This window comes from Drosophila rhopaloa, unplaced genomic scaffold, assembly GCF_018152115.1.
Source record: "Drosophila rhopaloa isolate 14029-0021.01 unplaced genomic scaffold, ASM1815211v1 contig_3, whole genome shotgun sequence".
NCBI classification, from domain to species: domain Eukaryota; kingdom Metazoa; phylum Arthropoda; class Insecta; order Diptera; family Drosophilidae; genus Drosophila; species Drosophila rhopaloa.
Genome location: NW_025335123.1, coordinates 8,334,846 through 8,354,674, shown reverse-complemented (window position 1 = coordinate 8,354,674; position 19,829 = coordinate 8,334,846). Strand labels below are relative to the sequence as shown.

Below are 19,829 nucleotides of genomic sequence, written 5' to 3'. Positions count from 1 at the left end.
GATGGGTAGTCCAGATTAGTAGGAGGCCTGGTGATCGTAAAGCCCATTAAATGCTGTAAACTTTATGCCAAAACCCAACTCATTTATAGGGGGTTCGTTTCGTCCGCTCGCACCATTGGCAGGACATGGAGATGGACATGAACCTGGTCTCTAGATTCTGGATACTGGTTACTGGTTACTGGATACTGGATACTGGAACCCAAACCAGACCGAAACCAATTAAGCCATAAAGCGTTCAAAAAGCCAAAGCGAATTTGCGGCCATAAAGCGGCGCTGCAGTTGAAAGGGCCCCGCCAAGTGTCCACCAAAGTGCCACGCCTCTTGCCGCCAGACCGCCTAACCGCCCATCCAATGCACTGACAGAAATTTCGAATGGCCCCGTAGGGCAGGGGCTGCTCAATTATAAGCAGTCCAACAACACAAACGGCATGACATGAATGGTGTATAAAAAAATATTCGTGTTTACTTCGTTTTTTTTTGTTTTTTTTTTTTTTTTTTTTTTTTTTGACCCACCCAACCCAGAGTTTTCCCATCCAACTCTCTCTGGACCTCAAATAGTTGTTCGATGGCAAAGCGTTGCGCTAATTTGGCACGCGCCAGTCCCCAAACCCTGGGAAAATGCTCATCGAAGCGAGCGTCCAGGAGTTGAATAAACGAAACGAAACGAAATGAATAAATGAATGAATTCAATTGCAATTGAGAGAGGTCGGGGGAAATGCAAAAAAGAAAAAAAAAAGAACGAAACGTAAAAATCGCAAAAAAAAAAATGGAAAAACTGAAAATTGTTTTGCTGAAATTCAATTGAAAACGAAATGGAGGAGCGTTTTGCTTTTTGGCTTTTTGCTTCTCGTGACAGAGAATCGAGTGGTAAATTGCAAAATAATCACACAAGTGGTTAGAGCCACCCACACATGGGCCACACCCACACCCATTTGACATGGCGCCCGAGCAGGGACCATTGAATTTCCTGTGTGATGTCCTGCGGCATGTTTTTGTGGCTGCCACAGCAAAAACATCAATCAGCCGCACACGTTCAGCGGAATGGAACGCAATGCGGCGAAAGGCGGGGGAATGGGTAGCGAAATGAAATAACTGAAAATCGCTTTACAATTGCCAAGCATAATCGATGCCCAAAGGAGCAAACACTTGGCCGCAAATAAAACTGCAAGAATCGGACGCAAGCGGAAACGGAAATCAACACATGAATGACAAATGTCCAAGCACCGGGCAACGTTTCCTCTTTCCCCTTTCCTCTCTCCCCCTTCCCACCATTTCCTCCAACATCCTGGACGACAGCCATTGAAGCGAGAGATTTCCAAAAAATAGGTGGATAGTGTGGGTGCCCATGTGGAGTTGGACTCCCCAGAGTAGATGGATAAAGGCGATAAAATGGCCAACTACAATAGATCCTCCACATCTCCACCACTCGTTGTCATGACATAAAAATTGGAAAAATGATTCTCTTTTTTTGTTCCTTATGCTGACTCCTTGTCGTCGCTTCATTTGGGGATTACAAAGTGTTTTTGTGTTATAAAGTCGAAGATGACATTGATGACACCTGGAATGACCCAGGCGGACCAGAGATGGGATCGAACAAAGCGATGGATGGTGTGGAGTTGGTCAGACACAGACAGCTTAAGCGGTCTTAGTGAATGATTGTGGCGAGCTGGAGGGGATTGGATCGGATTGAATTGGATTGGATTGGGTAAGTGGCTGGGCGCAGAGCACTTTAAAGCCGTGGTCCGTATGTAACCGATAGAGTAATTGGGAAATTGGTTGCTATTCATGATGTCTTGGGACTGCGACATTTTGTATTTGAGAGTTTAGTTAGGCAAAGGAAATTCCTGTTAATGAACTGCAAACTTTTTGTTTACCCAATTTCCATATTTTAATATTTCAGCAACAAATTCAAGAGTCTCACGTGGCGCATTTCATTTGCTGAGCAGACAAAGCTGTCGTCCCTCCAACCATTCTACTTTGCAAAGGACTTCTTCCCCCCAAAGTTGCCCGCAGTTTTTTGGCCCAACTTTCGCTGCCATCCTTTATGGCCATCATTCAACTTTTTACTATATATATATATATAGATATAGATAGCGGGGCTGGTCGGTAGTTGGGTCGGTAGATATGGATATATATTTGTCGTTACCGTTGGCCACTTTTTTGTCTGCGATTTACATTATTTTTTCCGTTGTGTGTTGTATGTTGTGTAACGACCCACACCACCCATTCCAAATACCCAGATGCTGTTTGGATTTTTTTGTTTTGTAATTTATTAGAGAGGAACATGTTGACCAAATTGTCATTCAAAGGGATTTCGGACCGGCAATCGGACAGGGGGAAATATCCGCACCAGATATGAGCTATCATATTTGTCTAGCACATACCAAAAAATATATATGTATATGCATATCTATATCGTATATTTTTATATGACAATCTATCCCATCTCTCTCCCCCCCCACCCCCTCCCTACCATTTCTGGCAATTTGCTTGATGAATATTTGCCTTTTATTACAAATCAGAGGACGAAGAACCCAGACAGTGGCTGCTTCAGCTCCAGAAGGTCTTGGGGCCTTGGGGTTGATTCGTTTGTTTTTTATTCTAATACAATAAATATTTGCCAGCACACAAATATGTAATCATACTTCAACATGTCGCGTCGATTTGAAAGGGTTATATATTTATATATACATATGTCTACGAGGGCGCAAAAATAAAAAAGAAATATATGGGAGGAGGGAATTGAACGGCACATTGAAATTGGCACACGCACGCAATTTGCATTAATTGCAAGAAAAATTTTCTAATTAAAATGCCAGTCATTTGTTTTTCCTTTTCCCCGACTCGGTGACTCCTTTGGGCCCCCTTTTTTGTAACCCCCCTTCCCACCACCCATTCTACTCCCATTTTGTCAGCTATCCATTTGTTGTTGTTCCTGTGTATTAGCAAAAGTGTCAATTAAAAAAAAAAAAAGAAGACAAGGCCAAGTGGGTGGAAAAGGAGTGTAGCTTCAAATGGAATTGGAAACGAAATTGGAGGCTTCTTCTTCTAGCTGAGCAGGAAGTAAACGTAGCATGGTGAATTGAAGAGTTTCGACAGGACGAAAAAGGGGGGGTATACGAAATAGAAGGGGAGGGGGATGGGGAGGGGGGTTATGTTCCTGCACTGCAGAGTCGTCACCTGTTATCAAAAAACGTTTCACTGGCATTTAACCCATTCCCACTCGTACCTTCGCACTCATTGTTTGTCTTGCAATTAAGCAGAAAATATGAGAGAAAGAGACGGCCATGGGGGGTGTGAAAGAGATGGTGGGTTGGTGGGGGGGAAAGAGACAGAGTCAGAGACAGCGTCAGAGACAGAGACGGAGACAAAACCAGCAGCCAAGCCAGGAATTGCATGGAGTGGGGAACGTGCAGCAACTTTGTCTTGCATTTTAATTTGTTTTCGTCATGATTTCGCTTTGTTCTTCCACCTTTTTCAGACCACTCTGCTGCTCGTCTCCTTCCTTCGCTACTGTTGTCAAAGTTCATTACAAAGTAATTAGCTGCCTTATATGCAAAATAAAAAGCACAAAAATCAAGCACGAACACGACATGTGCAACATTAATTTGCCGTGTGTGTCTGTGTGTATTTGTGTGTGGCTCGAAAAAGTTTCCCATTTTGTCTGCTTATTTTTGTATTTTATTTAATTTTTGTTTTTATTACAGTATTTTTCGGTTAGTCCTCATCAAATTATTAGCACTCCCTGATCGGAGGCCATTACTCTTCGGCCGGGGCTCTTTCATTCCTGATTGCCTCATTTCGTTCATCACAAAGATATCAAAGAAATTCAAAATAAAATAAATTTTAGCTGCTGCTGGCGATCGTCAGATTTATGAAAATTGTTGACCGAGCTTTATGCTAATTTATGCGTATTGTTTGGCCGGCCCACGCAGTCAAACCTCCACCACCCAAGAAAATAAAAAGGAAAACCACCTCATCTGTCTGTTTTGGTTACCGCAATAAGTCGCCACACTTCTGCGAAGCCACTCAATGAACAATATTTTAATGGCTGCACGCCTGAGTGTTGGTGTATTAGGGATGTCACCCGAAGGATCGATACATAAATATCGGATCGATAAGTTTCGATTTTTTCGATATCTTTGTTTTTGATACTTAGGTCACAAGTGAACTTTTGAGTTCAAGATTTAAGTATCAGGATTTCGTTTAACTATCATATGGAACAGATATCTGCTTGTGCTATATCCTTTCTATTTTTAATTTAAATAATAAACTATCAATAATATTATTGTTGAACGATACATGCACATCCCTAGCACTGTACCTGTGCCTAATGTGTATAAATAAAATCTAATAAAATGAAATACAATCAAGAGATGGGGCCGAAAATCGCGTAGAGGCAAAGGAATTGATACGCCCCGTTGGTCACTTAGTCAGAGCAATATCTCGCAGTATTTCTTTTATTTTCCTCGTGTGGCAGCAACCAAACACAACAACAGCACACACACTTTTAGTCCGCTTTATGGCTTGTGACAAATAATTTGTGAAGCGGCCGCAAATAAATGTGTGGCAGTCTGCCTTTCTTCTTTTTGTTTTTATTCAGCCGCATCTTCTGGCGTTTGGAATGCTTTTGTTTTGTCGAATCCCGTGTGCGTTGTGTTTTTGGTTCTATTCTTAGGCACGAGTGCGAGTGCGACACTCTTTTTTTTTTGGCCTGGCCCGAGTTGGCCTGGCTAAAAGCAAATAGACGACAACACGGCAGTGTCTGCTGAAAATTATGTGTTAATATGCTAGTATTATTAGCTGCTATAATGGCTCCGTTTTCCTCCTTCTTTTCAAAACTCCTCCCCCCACACCACAAACTCCATTCTCCGCTTTTGTCATTACGTATACGCCGCGTAATTTCCTTTTTTTTGCGCTGTATTTGCCTTGGCTTTGAGCAGCATGCTAAACGAGTTTCAATTGAGCACTTAGCTCCCCCTGTTCTTTCCTATTTCCCTGGTATTTTTTTTCGTTTCAGCATTCTGCAAAAGTCCTGTCAACAGTTTTTTGTGCGTTTGTGTTTTGAGCAAACTTTGCTCAAGCGAGAGAGGGGGTGAGTACAAAAAAAATAGGGGAAAGGACTTGAGAGCCCCATAAAAAATCAAACTTATTGAGATAAGATTGCTGTTATTTTTAAAAAAGAAACTAAATCTAGAACACGTTACCTTAAACAAAATATAATAACATATTTTTGAAACTCTTTTAAGTTTGCAAGGGAGTTGTGAATATGCAGTAATCAAATCATACTATTAAGTGTTCAATAAGCCAGTCATAATAACCCTAAAATACTAATCTATTCCTCTAACCTTTTATCGATATTGCCCTGTTTTGAACTCGTTACCCCCAGCAGTTTAAAAAGCAACAATTGTCGTTACAAAAAAAAAAAGAAACAGAAAAAGAAAATCAAATAGCAGCAGGCAAAGAAATAGGGAAAACAAACCCAAAACGCAAAAACTTTTGCGTCAAGCCAGTGGTGTTGTGCTATCCTTACCCCATAGTGGTGCACCACCACTACCACCCACCACCCACCACCCACAGAACCACCCGGTGCACCACCCTCTTTTTGGCCAGCCACAAAGACGACTTCAAACGCTCGGCACGTCAACGTTTTGCATGCCTCGTTGAAGTCAGTTGCAGTTGCGATTTGTTGTTGTTGCTGATGTTGCTGTTATTATTGTTATTGTTGTTGTTATTGTTGTTGTTGTTGTCGTCATCGCTGGTTGTTGTTTACATTTAATTCAACTTCACGTTGTTCGCTATATGTATGCTTATTTTTTGTTGTGATATTTTTTTTTTTTTATGATTTTTTCTGTTGTATTTTGTTTCAAGCCTTTCACAGACCAATTGTCACGGCAGTCGTCTCGTCGAACCACCTGCCTCCGCCCCCTTTTTTTTTCCACCCATCCACCCACTCCACCCCATTCCGTTTTAACCGTTTCGTTCATAACGCGCTTTAAACAATTACAATTCAAAATTCATTGACGCGCATCCTGGGTTAACTTTTGCCACAATGACTTCAAAGTATTGTTAACCAACAGAGTTGACAGGGGCGTGCAGCGCAAGGGGGGTAGGGGGGGTTGGGGGGGTGCTTAGAAGAAGGGTGCAAGTGCACTTGAAACAAAATCGGTATCAAAGCTAGGGAAAATTGCATACTGATCGAAATGAAAAAATTATTTACCAAATACAAATATTGGAATCATTTGAAAATTTGTATCCTTTTTGTTTAAGTCCCTAATTGACATCTTCTGGCCCAACTACATATTTGCTTATAATTAGCAAAGGTAGTTCAAAAAAAGATGGATAACCTCTGTTGCACTTTAGCCTTTGGTCGACACCACCTCCCCCCCCCCCCAGAAGTAAACTTTAGCCCCCACTCCCAACGCCCCTGCCATTAGCAACTCCTCTCTATAAACAGTCACAGTTAGTTTAGCTGCCATGAGTAATCGTCATAAATTAATTGTCAACATTTGCATGCACTTAGACCAACACACACACACGCACACTCACACACATTTGATTAACTTTGCGGCAGGGGCGTCGGTGAAAAAAAAAGAGGGGGAAGGGGGCTACGAATGCGTGCTGGCACTTTAAACATACTTTTGCATTGACATATTTTCGCTTTTCCCGCCGCCGGAAAGTTTTCCGGCCATAAAATTGATGACTAATCAATAAGGGAGCGGGAAACCAAGACAACTAGATAACAAGAGCAGGGGCGCACTTCAGCGGGGGGCTTAAATAGTACTACAAAATAGACCCCTTCTATAAAAACTAATTAACAATTTTGAATAAATTCCAATGATTGTGGTGGAAATGAGGAGTGTACGGATAATTGTGTACCCATAGATGAACCCATTAAATGCATGTCTCAAGATCTACCGTGAATGAAAAACTAAAACTAAACTAAGCAAAAAAAAAAAAACAAAACGAAAAATGAAAATTGAAAAGCAAAAAAAAAAAAAAACGAGACAAAATGAAACGAATTCCTGTTCATTTTCACGCCTAATGTGCGAATTTGCCGAAATTTATGGCGACAGGCAAATGGCCGCTCCAACTGCACCGCAAATGTCTCTCTTTGGTCCACCCCCCACCACCCCCCCACGAGGCACCCTCCCCCTCCCCCCGGCGGCCGCACCCCCTCTCTACCCCCCGGAAAATGGCGTCGTCAAGTTTGTCGCTGCTATTGCTGCTGTGTGGCTGCTGTTGGCACGTTGATTATACGCAAAAATCAAAAATAATTAAAATTTCACAATTTAATGTTTTGGCCGCCGGCCAAACGAAATGAAAAACGCCAAAAGCCGCAGAAAATAAAAAAAAAAAAAAAAAACGAAGAGAAAATCAAAAAGAGAAAGGGGAACAGCGAGGACATCGTTTGAAGTTCGAGTTGAAGGATTCTCTTCAATCGTTTATGGCCTAAAGGCTTGCATCGGGTTTTGGCTTGGTTTGAAACTAGTTCAACGAACTGATAAGTTGTTCTACAAAGTAATGTTTAAAAACGGAGGACACAGAAAATGGGGATAAACTAATATTGATAAATAAATAATTACTTATTACTTTTCTCCCAAACTTTAAGAAGTCTTTTTTTTAAAAGAACACAATGTAATCGTTCAATTAAACCAACAAAATGTTGTAGTCATCATTAAACCTTGTTTAATTTGGGTATCATTACTTTTATCGACTTATTGGATCCTCTGACTATTTGGAGTAGTGTTCGACTTGCTAAACTTCTTCGGTGCACGGGCCTAATATCGCGAAACCTGTCCAACCCACTTAACCCCCACTACATCTGCTTACTGGCTAGTCCACTCACCTTTCTTGGGTATCAGCGACTTGAGGAGCATGACGGCATTGTCGTCGCAGGCCCAGGCGTGCATTTTGCGATAGCTGTCGCGTCCCTTCTCCGTCAGCTTGTCCCAAGGCTTGGGTTTGCTCAGCAGCTCGGAGACGGTGCCCTGGGACAGGCCCAGGATGTACTTGGCGAACAGCCGCTGGCCAATGTTGTGCACCGACAGCAGTTCCCTTACGCGACGCGAGATGTGCAGGGTGTCCAGTGCCTGGTTGGCGTACTTGTCCATGTTGTAGCGCAGCATCTCCTGCAGCTTGGCCTCCATGGGATCCCCCTTGGGTATCAGCGATTCACCCAGCCGCCCGGCCATCGAGGCACCCGGCGGCAACTGCAGTTCCGAGTCGGCAAACCGATAGTGACCCCGTCCATCGCCACCGGCGGCCACTTGGGCGGCGGCAAATTGAAAGGCCGGCAGGCCGGGCAGAAAGCCCGGTCCCAAGGCCGCCGCATGCTGGGCATGAGCGGCCATGGCGGCGGCGGCCAGTCCATTGCTGTCCTCCTGCAGCAGCGACTTGCCGCCGTTGAGGGTGCTGGCCAAACTGGCGGCCAATTGGGCGGTGGTGCTGTTGGCCGTGTTGCTGCTGCTGTTCGACGATCCATTGTTGCTCGGATTGTTGCCAGCACCCACGCCCGTTGTCGGTGTGCTCGAATTCGAACCGGACTCGGTCGCCGCCTGGTGGTGCAGGTGGTGCGCCGCCGAAGGATGCAGCAGGCCGTGCCCGTGCAGATGGTGTCCATGGTGGTGGTTCAAACTGTCGTTGGCCGCTGGATTGCTGCTGTTGCTGCCGCTGTTCTGCTGCAGATGGTGGTGGTGTTGCTGATGGAGATGTTGCTGGTGGTGTTGCTGTTGCTGGTGGTGTTGCTGGTGAAGGTGCTGCTGCTGCTGCTGTTGGTGTTGGTGGTGGTGGTGGGCATCTAGGCGGGAAGAGTTGGAAGAGTTGGAAAATGTTGAGTTAACCAGTTGACTAAGCAGTGCTGTGGACGAGGGTCCATGTTGCTGCTGCTGCTGTTGTTGTTGTTGTTGTTGCTGTGGAAAGTGTAGATGTTGCTGCTGTTGTGATTGCTGTTGTTGCTGCGGGAGTGGTGGCGGTGGTGGAGGTGGCGGTGGCGGCAGCAATTGTGCTGCCTGCTGCTCGGCCCTAAGATTTTGATAAATTGTTGGCGTTTTGCTCCCTGGCATTGCGGTGCTGCTGGTGCTATTTGCATTCCCCGATTCGAAACCTCGTCGCCAATAATCGTTGACCAGTTGCTCCGGCAGGATCACCTCATCGTCATCCTCATCTTCGACTTCCTGTTTGGGCGCCATTTCGGTGCCAGCTTTCGCTTCCGTTTCGTTTGGCAGCTTATCACTTGATGTGGCTGATGTTGCTACTGCATGTGTTGCAGATGTTGCCAGTGTTGCAGCAGTTGCTGCTGGCGACACTACTTCATCTTCATCATCATCTGCATTTCGGTTGATTTCTGGGGATAACAACAAACAAATTGGGCTATTTGTTGTTGCTGCTTTTTAAAGCAAGATCATAATTTTGTTTTTTTGTTTGTTTTTGTTTTCGATATTTTGTATTTGGTCAACAACATCCATGGAACAAAACGCCAAAAATGAATCAAAACTTGTCTTTAGCCGGTTCTTTGTTTTTTCTCAATCAATATCAATATTTTTATTTTTAGATCGTATTTTTTATATTTTCGCCAATTTAGTGCAACAAAATAACAAAGAATCTCTGGTGTGTTGGAGTATATATATATATGTTATATAAATATATAATTATATATTGTATGGTATATAAAAACGATTTATGATTGAAAATTGCGATAAAGAGTGATGGAGTGTGTCGTTCTGCTATCGATAAACATGCAGTACACAACAGCAACATCAACAACAACAACAACGATAATATTGGTATAAAAAAAAACAACAACAACAGTAACAATAACATCGAACGCTCACATTCGCCCGATGCAAATATTTTGTCAGAGGTGGAAATAAAAGGCCAGTTAAAATAAAAAAAAAAAAAAAGAAAGGAGAGCTGTTTGCCTTTTTGGCCCATAAAATCTGGCGCCGTCTGCTCCATTGAATCCCCTTCCCTTCTTGCGTCCGTCCAACCACCCCTCCCCCCTCCTCTACCCGCCCACATATTTCTCAGCTTATTCTTCTCCTCTGAAGGTTTATCCTACGCCGGCGATAAGCGGTCAAATAAACCATAAAAAAATATAAAAAAAGAAAAGAAATACAGCGTAGTCGTCGTCGGTTCCAAATCAAAGCGATTGATAAAACCAAGAAATATCGGATAGGCGGAGGAGGCAGGATGAAGGAAGGAAGAAGAGAGGAGGAGGAGGGGCAAACAGCAGCAAGACAAACCGGAAGTACAGTACTGACTAGGGTGGATCGATTTCTATACCTCTGCAATATTGTACAATTTTTCTCTTCGTTTTTTTTTTTATTACTTTTTCTATTAGAAATTCTCTAAATCAAACGATTAGGCATATTTTTTTTTGATTTTAGAAAAGAAATTAAAATGAAAAAAATTTAGACAAAAAAAAGACAGATATTTATATTGCCTTCAAGTGACTACCTAATGCATTTTCTATAGTTTATTGTATTTTATTCCTGTCCAAATCTTTACAAATCGATACACCCTGCTAAAACATAAAAAAAACATCCCTGCTGATAGCTGATACGCGAACTCGGGACTCACCTTCGCTGATGGCATCACTGGCGCCATTCTTGAGCGCCTCGGCGGCCAGAGCTTTGGTCCGCTCGATGAGCAGCGCCTGGAATTTGTTGGGGTCGTTGGCGCAGGCGGCGGCAGCGGCGGCTGCAGCTGCTGCGGCGATGGCCGATTGCGGACTGAGCACATTCAGATCCAGCGGACTGCTGAAAAGCCAATAAATACGTAACATGAATACCATTTATAAATTAAATGAATATAGTTTTAAGAGATAGAAGAAAAAGTATTCTATATATATATTTATACCCTTGCAGAGGGTATTATAATTTTGGTCAAAAGTGTGCAACGCAGTGAAGGAGACATCTCCGACCCTATAAAGTATATATATTCTTGATCAGGATCACCTCCTGAGTTGATATAGCCATGTCCGTCTGTCCGTCTGTCCGTCTGTCCGTCTGTCCGTCTGTCCGTCTGTCCGTCTGTCCGTCTGTCCGTCTGTCCGTCTGTCCGTCTGTCCGTCTGTCCGTCTGTCCGTCTGTCTGTCCGTCTGTCTGTTTCTACGCGAACTAGTCTCTCAGTTTTAAAGATATCGAATTGAAACTTTGCACACACCCTTCTTTCCTTTGCACGCAGTATATAAGTCGGAACGGCCGGGATCGGCCGACTATATCCTATAGCTGCCATATAACTGATTGATCGGAAATGCCATAACTCTGCTGTTTGTTAAGTTAGGAAGTTGGGATTTTCTATGGGTTTTATATTTGGCCAATGAATCCGACATACCAAATTTCATAAGGATCGGCCGACTATATCCTATAGCTGCCATATAACTGATTGATCGGAAATGCCATAACTTTGGTGTTTGTAAAGTTAGGAAGTTGGGATTTTCTATGGGTTTTATATTTGGCCAATCAATCCGACCTACCAAATTTCATAAGGATCGGCCGACTATATCCTATAGCTGCCATATAACTGAACGATTGGAAATGCCATAACTTTGGTGTTTTTAAAGTTAGGAAGTTGGGATTTTTATGAGTATTAAGAATGCATCATATGAATAATTTTGGAGAATATAATTTACAGAGTATTCTGCAAGGGTATATAAACTTCGGCTCCGCCCGAAGTTAGCTTTCCTTTCTTGTTAAATTTAAAATCAGTTGGGTTACAGTATATTTGCAAATTTGTATGAAATGTTTTTACTGATATGATCAAGAAAACAAAATTGATTTTGTGGGAATCTTGAAGGATATCCTTTGAACTAGATATCCTTTTTAATATATTATATTATGTAAATATATTATTATATATTATCTTATACAATGTACTTACTGCTGTTCCTTTTTGATTTTGAGCTCGTTGCTGTCGGTGGTGGTGGCATTGACCGCCTCCCGATCCTCGGCCTCCTCCTCCTCCTCCTCGTCGTCCTCCTCGTGATGCGGCTCCTCTGGCTTCTCCTCCGCCTCCTCGGAGTCCACCAGCATGGCCTGATCCTCGTCCTCGTCCTCGTCCTCCGCCGGAACGGTGGCCTTTGTGGCCTCTGCCAGATCGCCAATCGATGAGGAGGCTTCCAGCGGTGCGGTGGCGGTGCTCAGCTTCTTGTTGTTGTCGCTGCTCTGGCTGTTGTTGTTGTTGTTGGTGGCAGCAGCGGCCGCCAAGGCGGTGGCCTCGGCCAGTGCCTCATTGATCTGCTGCTTGTCCAGACGCGCCTCCAATCGCATTATGTGCTGCCGCTTGACCTCCAGATGCTCCTCCAATCGCTGGATTTGCACCAAATGCGTCTGCTCCAGTGCCCTCAAGCGCTGCAGCTCGTCCAGAAGTGCTTTAATCTGAAGGAAACAAATAAAAGGGGGAATTAGTTAGCAAATTGGAATTCCATACAAATTAAATGGAGCTGCTCAGTAATAAATAAGCTTATTAGTCTCTTGGCCATTCAGGCAAGAGTATTAAAGGTCAAGGTTGATCAAGTTACTAAACATCAAGAAGTCAAGTTAAACGACTCACAAGAATTTGTATACTTATACTTTTTATAATTTTTTGTTTCTTTTTTTTAATATGTTGCTCTTAAAATATTAACATTTGAGCTCAGTTTTCCTTGTGTATCTGTTTGCACTCCAAAATCCAGTTTATATGTTTCTTGTAATTATACGAACATTTCTGTAGCTCTACACATCTAAGCCCTTATCTAATGTTATTGCCATTTCCCATCGATTGGTGTTGTCTCGTGTTTTCCCATTTACCTTCTGGGAAAATTCACAACTTCCTCACATGTGTTCGTGTGCCAGTATGTGTGTGAAAAGTTCTCGAGAGTTATAAAATAATTTTTAATAAAATTAACAACGACGTCAATGTCGCTCGGCGGTGATTGCCAGCGACTGATGCTGATGCTGGTTTTGTGGGTGGTGGAGGTGGTGATGGCGGTGATGGTGGTGGGACACGTTCCTCAAAACAAACCACCCGACCGCCAAATGCCGCCAGGTACAGTGAAGCCCCAGCCCAGCGAACTGCCACCCCCGCTTTGCCGATGTGGGCTTTGTTTGGAACTTTGTTTGTTTGATGAAAATATGATAATTGGCAAATTTGACAAGGGAATTTTTCTTAAGTGCGTTGAGGGAACACACACACACACCCCTTCTTTCTTCTCTTAATTTTCTTGCATCCCCCCCCTTCCCCCCTCTATGTATGTAAAAAACCCCCTCTCCTTTTTCCTGATCCCCGTTTCTTGGCGAAAGTTGACAAGATAAAGTTTTTCGACAGCGCCGTGTGGTATGCAACGAAATTTTTTAATGACAGCCAGGTGGGCGTGTCCCTCCCCCAATAAGTGCGTGTCTGTGTGTGTGTGTGTGTATTTGTTATTATGTGATTAAAATTAATTTTATGGCGCGGTTTTTAATTGACGCATCTGCCAGCGGCCAAAAGCGAAAAACTTTACCTGTATACCAAAATTATATATATATCGACACACTTACTAATAATAAGAGCCCAGTTTGTACAGTATTTAAATAAGCCAAAAAAAATGAACACCCTAAGATCCTATTAAAATAGACTAGCCAATAAACCCTATAATTTTCCATATAAACTTCGATGTTTTGCGGGAATTGTAACTCAAAACCAAAAGAAAACTACCAATATCGAGCGGTTTTCATGGGTTACAAGTAAGCCCAAGCCCATATGCAAATAAATAAGTTGAGGAATCAACATAATTCTAACTACGAATTTGCGTGTCATTGCGTGATTTGTGTCGAACATGGGCATAAACAATAATTTCATCAACATGGGAACACCACAGCACGGAGTCCCCACTTCATGTGTCTATTTTATCAATATTTGTGGATGGGCCGACGACGAGGCTGATGATTATTGGCCATAAACAATGGGCCAGAACCGTAGCACATAATTGGCATTAAAAAAGCATCAACAACATGCGTGTATTGCCATGTGGCATGCCGAAAAATGCAAAACAGCCGCCAGCCGGTTAATTCTATTATCAATCAAAGGACCCAGGACATGTGAAAGGGTTTGGGTTTTATCGTGGGGTAGTATCTAGTATGTAGTATGAAAATGTTGCCATGCGTGTTCGATTTTTCATTAGCATACGGGATACGGAATACAGGACCCACTGGAAGAGCCACCCTTTCGAAAGGAGAGACATGACAAGACGACAAACGACTCAAATTAATTGCATAAAAATCTTATGGGTGCGGTAAGCCAGCGGTATTGAGGGGTGGCTCTTCTAATTGCCAACTGCTTGGCAGACAAGCGAAGCTCTACATCTACATCATGTACACATGGCCCCTTTCCTTTGGCAAATGAAATTTTTCAGCTTTCTTAAATAAACGTAATTAGCGAAAGTCGCGGGGGAAACACACTCGAATGGATTTTCTCCATCTTACATTCGTCGTCCTGCAGATGAGTAGTCACACATGTGCCAACTGTACCGCAGGATCTACATTCAATATGTACTTTGCAAATGTATTTAAAGGTATAATATATATATAAAAACTTAATTAGCAAACATATATGACAATGAAGTTTGGCAACAGCCAAGTGTATGCAAATGAAAGTCGAAAAATGAAGGGGGCGAAACTGTCATTTCGATTTTTGTATTTCCACACAAAATTTTCAAAAAGCCAAAAGGCGAAAGAAATATTAAAACGATAAATCAACTTTTTGGATTTCCAGCAGCCCACAGACATCAGAAATCATTTTCAACCCTTGAGCAGAACACAAACTTTCTGCAACTCTTCTGTGGTTGATGAGGCTGCAAAAGTTGGGGGTTCTATTCTATGTGTAGCTTCTAACAGCAATCAAACAAACTATAACAAATACTTTGGAGGGGGTCGTGGCAGGGCACTGTGTTGGTTTTGCCTCCTGTATTGACTGTGAAATTATGAAAATTTACATTTTTCCCGGCCCCCACTCACAAAACGACTGAATGCTGGACAAAAGACTGGACAGGAGAGTTGTTACCCAGGATTACTTTTCCTTAGTTTGGGTAATAATTTTGCCCAAAAAAATGATAGAATGGGAATGTGGAACATTAGCAGCGAGCGAAAAGCAAACGATTTGTAATTAACAAAATTGCCAAGCAGCCGAAAAGTGCCCATTCCCCCCCGCAATTCGTTTTACCCTTTTGCATAACAATTGACAAAAGCAGTCAATATATACATATATGGGTGGGTGGGGGTTTTTCAGGAGGCTGGGATCTGAAACAACAATAACAAACACTCGAAGGCAAAAGACGAGAATCGTCGCACAATTGGCAGCAGGAGTTTCGCCTACACAATGAAAAATATTTAAGCTTAAAGTATTAAAAATAATAATAGGGAAACTAAGTATTTACTTATTAATGAAGTTGTAAGAATATGCATTAATTATTTTATTGGAAAACAAACAAATCCTTAAAACATGGAATTAAGAAAAATATAATTAAATTTCAAGAAATTCCAGCAAATGAAATTCGATTTGTAACTGATGATCTCAAAACAATTGTAAGCTCACAATGCAAATCAACAATTATTTTCTCTGTGCAGAAGAAGGAAGCATAAAATGCCAAAAGGAATTAAGGTTATGCCTCAGTCTGTCTCTATACACACATATATATTTATATATATATATAAATATGTATATTCCACATGAGGCAAGGGTTTTCAGCAGGGAGTGGGTGGTGGTGGGGGTGTAAAAAAAGGGTTTAATCAGCGAGCAGCAGCATCTCACACACACAGGGACACCAATCTACAAATACAAATTAACAATAAGCAATCAAAGACACACACACACACACACACACGCACACAAAGCTCTTCAGGGCTTGCTTATAAAATAATTCTCTTCTGTTTTGCGTTTTTTTATTTTTATTTTAGACTTTTAGGCCGTCAGCTGCCAATGGCAAAGGCAAAAACCGTCAAAGGAATTAAAATTCATTCGGGCATAAAAATTTTAAAATATATATATGACTGGCAGAAGCGGGCTGGAGTGATGGATAGAGATAGCGCATATAAAAAAGGGGTAACTTTTGCCAGCAGCAACATCATTCAGGTGGCCGGGGGTGGGGGGTACGGGGGGTTTGGCTGTGGGAGGCTGGCTGGGGGTTGACTCTGTTGTTAATTTCCAAAAAGCCAAAAGACAAATGAGTAAAAGGCAACAGCCGGGGAAGAAGCTTCGTCTCAATGTCGTCAACTGGTTTTTTTTCAGCCGCTTCTTGCTGAATTTTATGTGCTGCACTGAGGAAAATTGTTATATTCTCCAAAAAATATACTTTTACTTAAAGAAAAAAAACCGTGATTTGTATCATTAATTTTGGGAGTTATATGAGCAATAAAAAATTGAGTTAATATGTTTAATTGACTTATTTGCTTGAACGCTATATTTTACTAAAACCAAAAATGGTTTTTACTGATACGAAAAACGTAATTGGCTGCTTAAATCCTTTACAGTGTTCTCAGACTATTTCTCTCAGTGTGCGTCCTTTGCCGTGCAGCTTGTCATTGATTTTTGATTGTTTCAAGTGTTGGCAAAGGAGTAGCTCGCGATGTTTCCAGGGGGGCTGTGGGATGGGGGGCGGTGCGGGGCGGTACGGGGCCTTCGAGTGATAAAAAAGGGGGCATTTTCCGGGGGGGGAAGGGAGCTTTAAAGTCTGCCAAGTGCACCCCAGAGCTTTGACGCCAAGGCTTTTGTTCGTTTGTATCGCTGTGGATGTTGCATTTTTGCAACTGGCAATGCCCAAGTTGGCAATTTGCAACAAAAGATAACAAAGAATATGACGAGCGAGAGCGCAAACAGAAACGAAGCAAAAATAATAAAAGAAAAGATGCGAAAACAGAACAAAAAATAAAAGCGGAGAAAAGCAAACAAAAATATAAAGCAGAAACAAAGACCCCGAAAGAGGTCACATATGGGAAAGTCCCTACAGAAAGTCTCCCCCTTTTTTTTTACCACCCAGCCTCCCTCAACTTTATCCCATCGAAAAATGATTCATCTGGAAGATTTCTGAGTTTATGTTATTTATGAGGGTACTTTCGGTTTTGTCTTCTTGTCCAAGCTTAAATGTTATGGCAAATTCTTAGGTTGCACCTCAAATCCTATTACAGCATTATTGCTTTATTAAGAAATTTAAAGGATGGCCTTACAATAACTAAAATAGAATATCAAAAATTGACACACAATAGTGACATACGGAAATTCGCAAAAATATTTACATGCAAACAAACAGTTCAATTGAATATTTTGATTGCACGCCCTTATTCACTCGCTCAATCGCCTAATTCATTCACTTATTCATTCATTCCCACTGACAGACAATTCATCAACTTAAAGACCTCAAATCGCAGGTAATTTCCCCAGAATTTTTGCATTATTTGTCAATTGCCGGGGGGCGTTTAAGAGGCGGGGTTGGGTTTGGAAAATTTCAGAAGGGGGTCTACGACCGGGGAGAAGGGGTTGAGGGGGGCCCTGGCAATTTACAACAATTCAAAGGCATAAATCAAACATTTTGCAAGTTGAAGTTGGCACGAAAACGTGCGATTGGTGGCTGAAAAGGGGGGGAGGGGGGCTGTCAGTTAGTCAGTCAAATAGTCATTCATTCAGTCAGTCAGTCATTCGTTCATTCGCTTATTTACGCACACACGCACACAGCGGCAGAGTTATTGAATTGATTCGAAGGGGGTTTTTCGTGGGCGGGGGAGGGGGGTTTTGAAGCTCCCCCTTGGGGGCACGCAATTCGCAACTCGTTCGTCTTTCGCCTTTCTTCCTCCTTGATGTTGTTGTATTTTTTGGATTATAAAGTTTTGTAATTAAAATTTGACAGCTTTACAATTCCCAGGACCCCCTGTTTCCCCCTTCCCCCCACTCCTTTTATCATTCTAAACAAGAGAAGGGAGGGGGTAATATCTTCTTTGCCGCGCACATTTTCTTATTAGAATTTTACAATTTTCGATTTATGTTTCGATTTTATTGTCTGCCATTTTGTGCGTGGGGAAATGGAAAAGGGATTTTTGCCCCTTGCCTGTATTTAACCCTTGAGTGGGCGAGCTGCTTGCCTTAACCCCCCAGCCCCGTACATGTGTATATTTTTAATCAAAGCTGCCCACCTTCAACCCACACTCAGCTCGCACTTTTGTTTCTAATTCGTTAAACTTTTGCTTAATAATTGTCTGCCTGGCACAGGCCAAAATAAAAAAAAACCCCTTGACTTTTATTCACATTGCCGAAAAAAACGGAAATCAGTTTTTATATATTTTTTGTCGATAAGCACTCGACATGAGATGTGGTGGTCCATGGGTTATTTGGGGCCCAGTCACATGTCTAATCCTTTTGCTTATTGATATGATATCTGCACACGCAAAAAAAAAAAAAAAAAGGAAAAAAAATCAAAAAAAAAAAAAAAATTGTGTATGCCAGCAACATTTTATTTTATATATGGCTTTTTTTCTTTCTTTATGAAAGGCGGTGGGGTGTTTGAGTGGTCTTTCATAATCAAAAAACGTTAAAATCATAGTCTAGACAATAATTTATGAGCACGGCACATTGCTCATCTCTTGGTCCTGGTTTTTTGGTCCTGTTTTTGGTCCTGCCCGCATGGAGGAAACCCCCTCCCCCCCACCTCCATTACCCCACTGCCGCTTAACCCTCGAATGCCAATCAACATCTCTCGAGCAAACAGTCGTAAGGCTCGAACCGAAAGTCCTCTCCATCCTGTCTGATGATCCTGCTGCTCCTGGTCCCTGTCATTGTTTTCCGTATGTGTGCCTTTTATTTGTATTTTTTTTTTTACTCTTTCGGTTATTTTTTTTGTGTTAGCCCTCAATGGATATGTATATCAGAAAATATGAACGGATGGGTATCAAAATTCCAAACGGGGGGTTTGTCAGTTTCTAATGGTTTCAACTTCCTTCCGCTTGCAGTTGTCCTTTTTGCCAGCTTTTTGTTTCGAGTGAAATATGAAAAATAGGGGGTTAAGCAGGTGTCTGCAACTGCAACACACAAAGCTACTTAAGGGGTTAAAAGGGGCAGAGGCGGAGGCGGGGGCGGGTGCCTAAAGGTTAAAGTCACTCTGCCGACAGCTGCAAGTTGGGCAAATAAGTGCGGGTAAATAAAAAGAAAATATCGATGAAATCAAAAAAGCCGCTAAGCAAATACGAAATTTATTTCGATCCAAAGAAATCGGCGATGGATATTTTTTTTTCAAGGCGTGGCAGGGCAAAAGGGGGCGGTACTATGACGGGACACTAATTTGATTTGAACATCAGCGTCAACTTCTAATTGAATTTCAGCCCCTCATCGCTGTCTGTGCATCGATTAACTCGCCTGCGTCTCCTTCTAAACTCAATCTTCGTTTGATGACAATTTCATTCCTATTAGACGGCAGAGATGGGGGTTAGATGCCACTGGAAATGCATAAAAAGCACCGAAAAAGAAGTCGGGAAAAATAGATATGGCCAGCTTATTTTAATTGCCCGAGGTGGGGCAAAGGAAATGGTAGTGAAATTGGTTGGTTTTTTTTTGCATAGAAAACGGTGGGTTCATATATGAAAATCTAGAAAATACTTCAACAAAATTATACAGGTATGAAAAGAACTGCAATATCTTATTGATGATATTTTATTTTAATGTTATTGTATTAATGAAACAAAATGGTAATCCCTTTTCAATCAACAAATATCAACAAGTCCAAAAAATTAATAATAAATACCTTTAATATATGAAACAGAAACCAAAATGCATACTTGATACTATAATTGGAAGGCGGAAAAAATATAAGCCAAGTGTTACTAATTTAA

The 19,829-nt window shown here is 42.0% G+C and overlaps 1 protein-coding gene across 4 annotated transcripts in view; it reads right to left on the bottom strand.

Annotated features, from left to right (window-relative positions):
* The window catches only part of LOC108046407 (homeobox protein cut), a 72,071-nt gene that overhangs the window by 4,893 nt on the left and 47,349 nt on the right, over positions 1-19,829 (bottom strand). For 2 of the 4 annotated variants that reach the window (XM_044461257.1, XM_017126060.2), the window contains 3 exons: positions 11,884-12,380; positions 10,582-10,760; positions 7,850-9,346 (listed from right to left, as the gene is read on the bottom strand). In XM_044461257.1, coding sequence (XP_044317192.1) covers positions 7,850-9,346; positions 10,582-10,760; positions 11,884-12,380 — 2,173 coding nt within the window. The remainder of the gene's footprint in view (positions 1-7,849; positions 9,347-10,581; positions 10,761-11,883; positions 12,381-19,829) is intronic. The other 2 variants (XM_044461258.1, XM_044461259.1) reach the window with 2 other exon arrangements.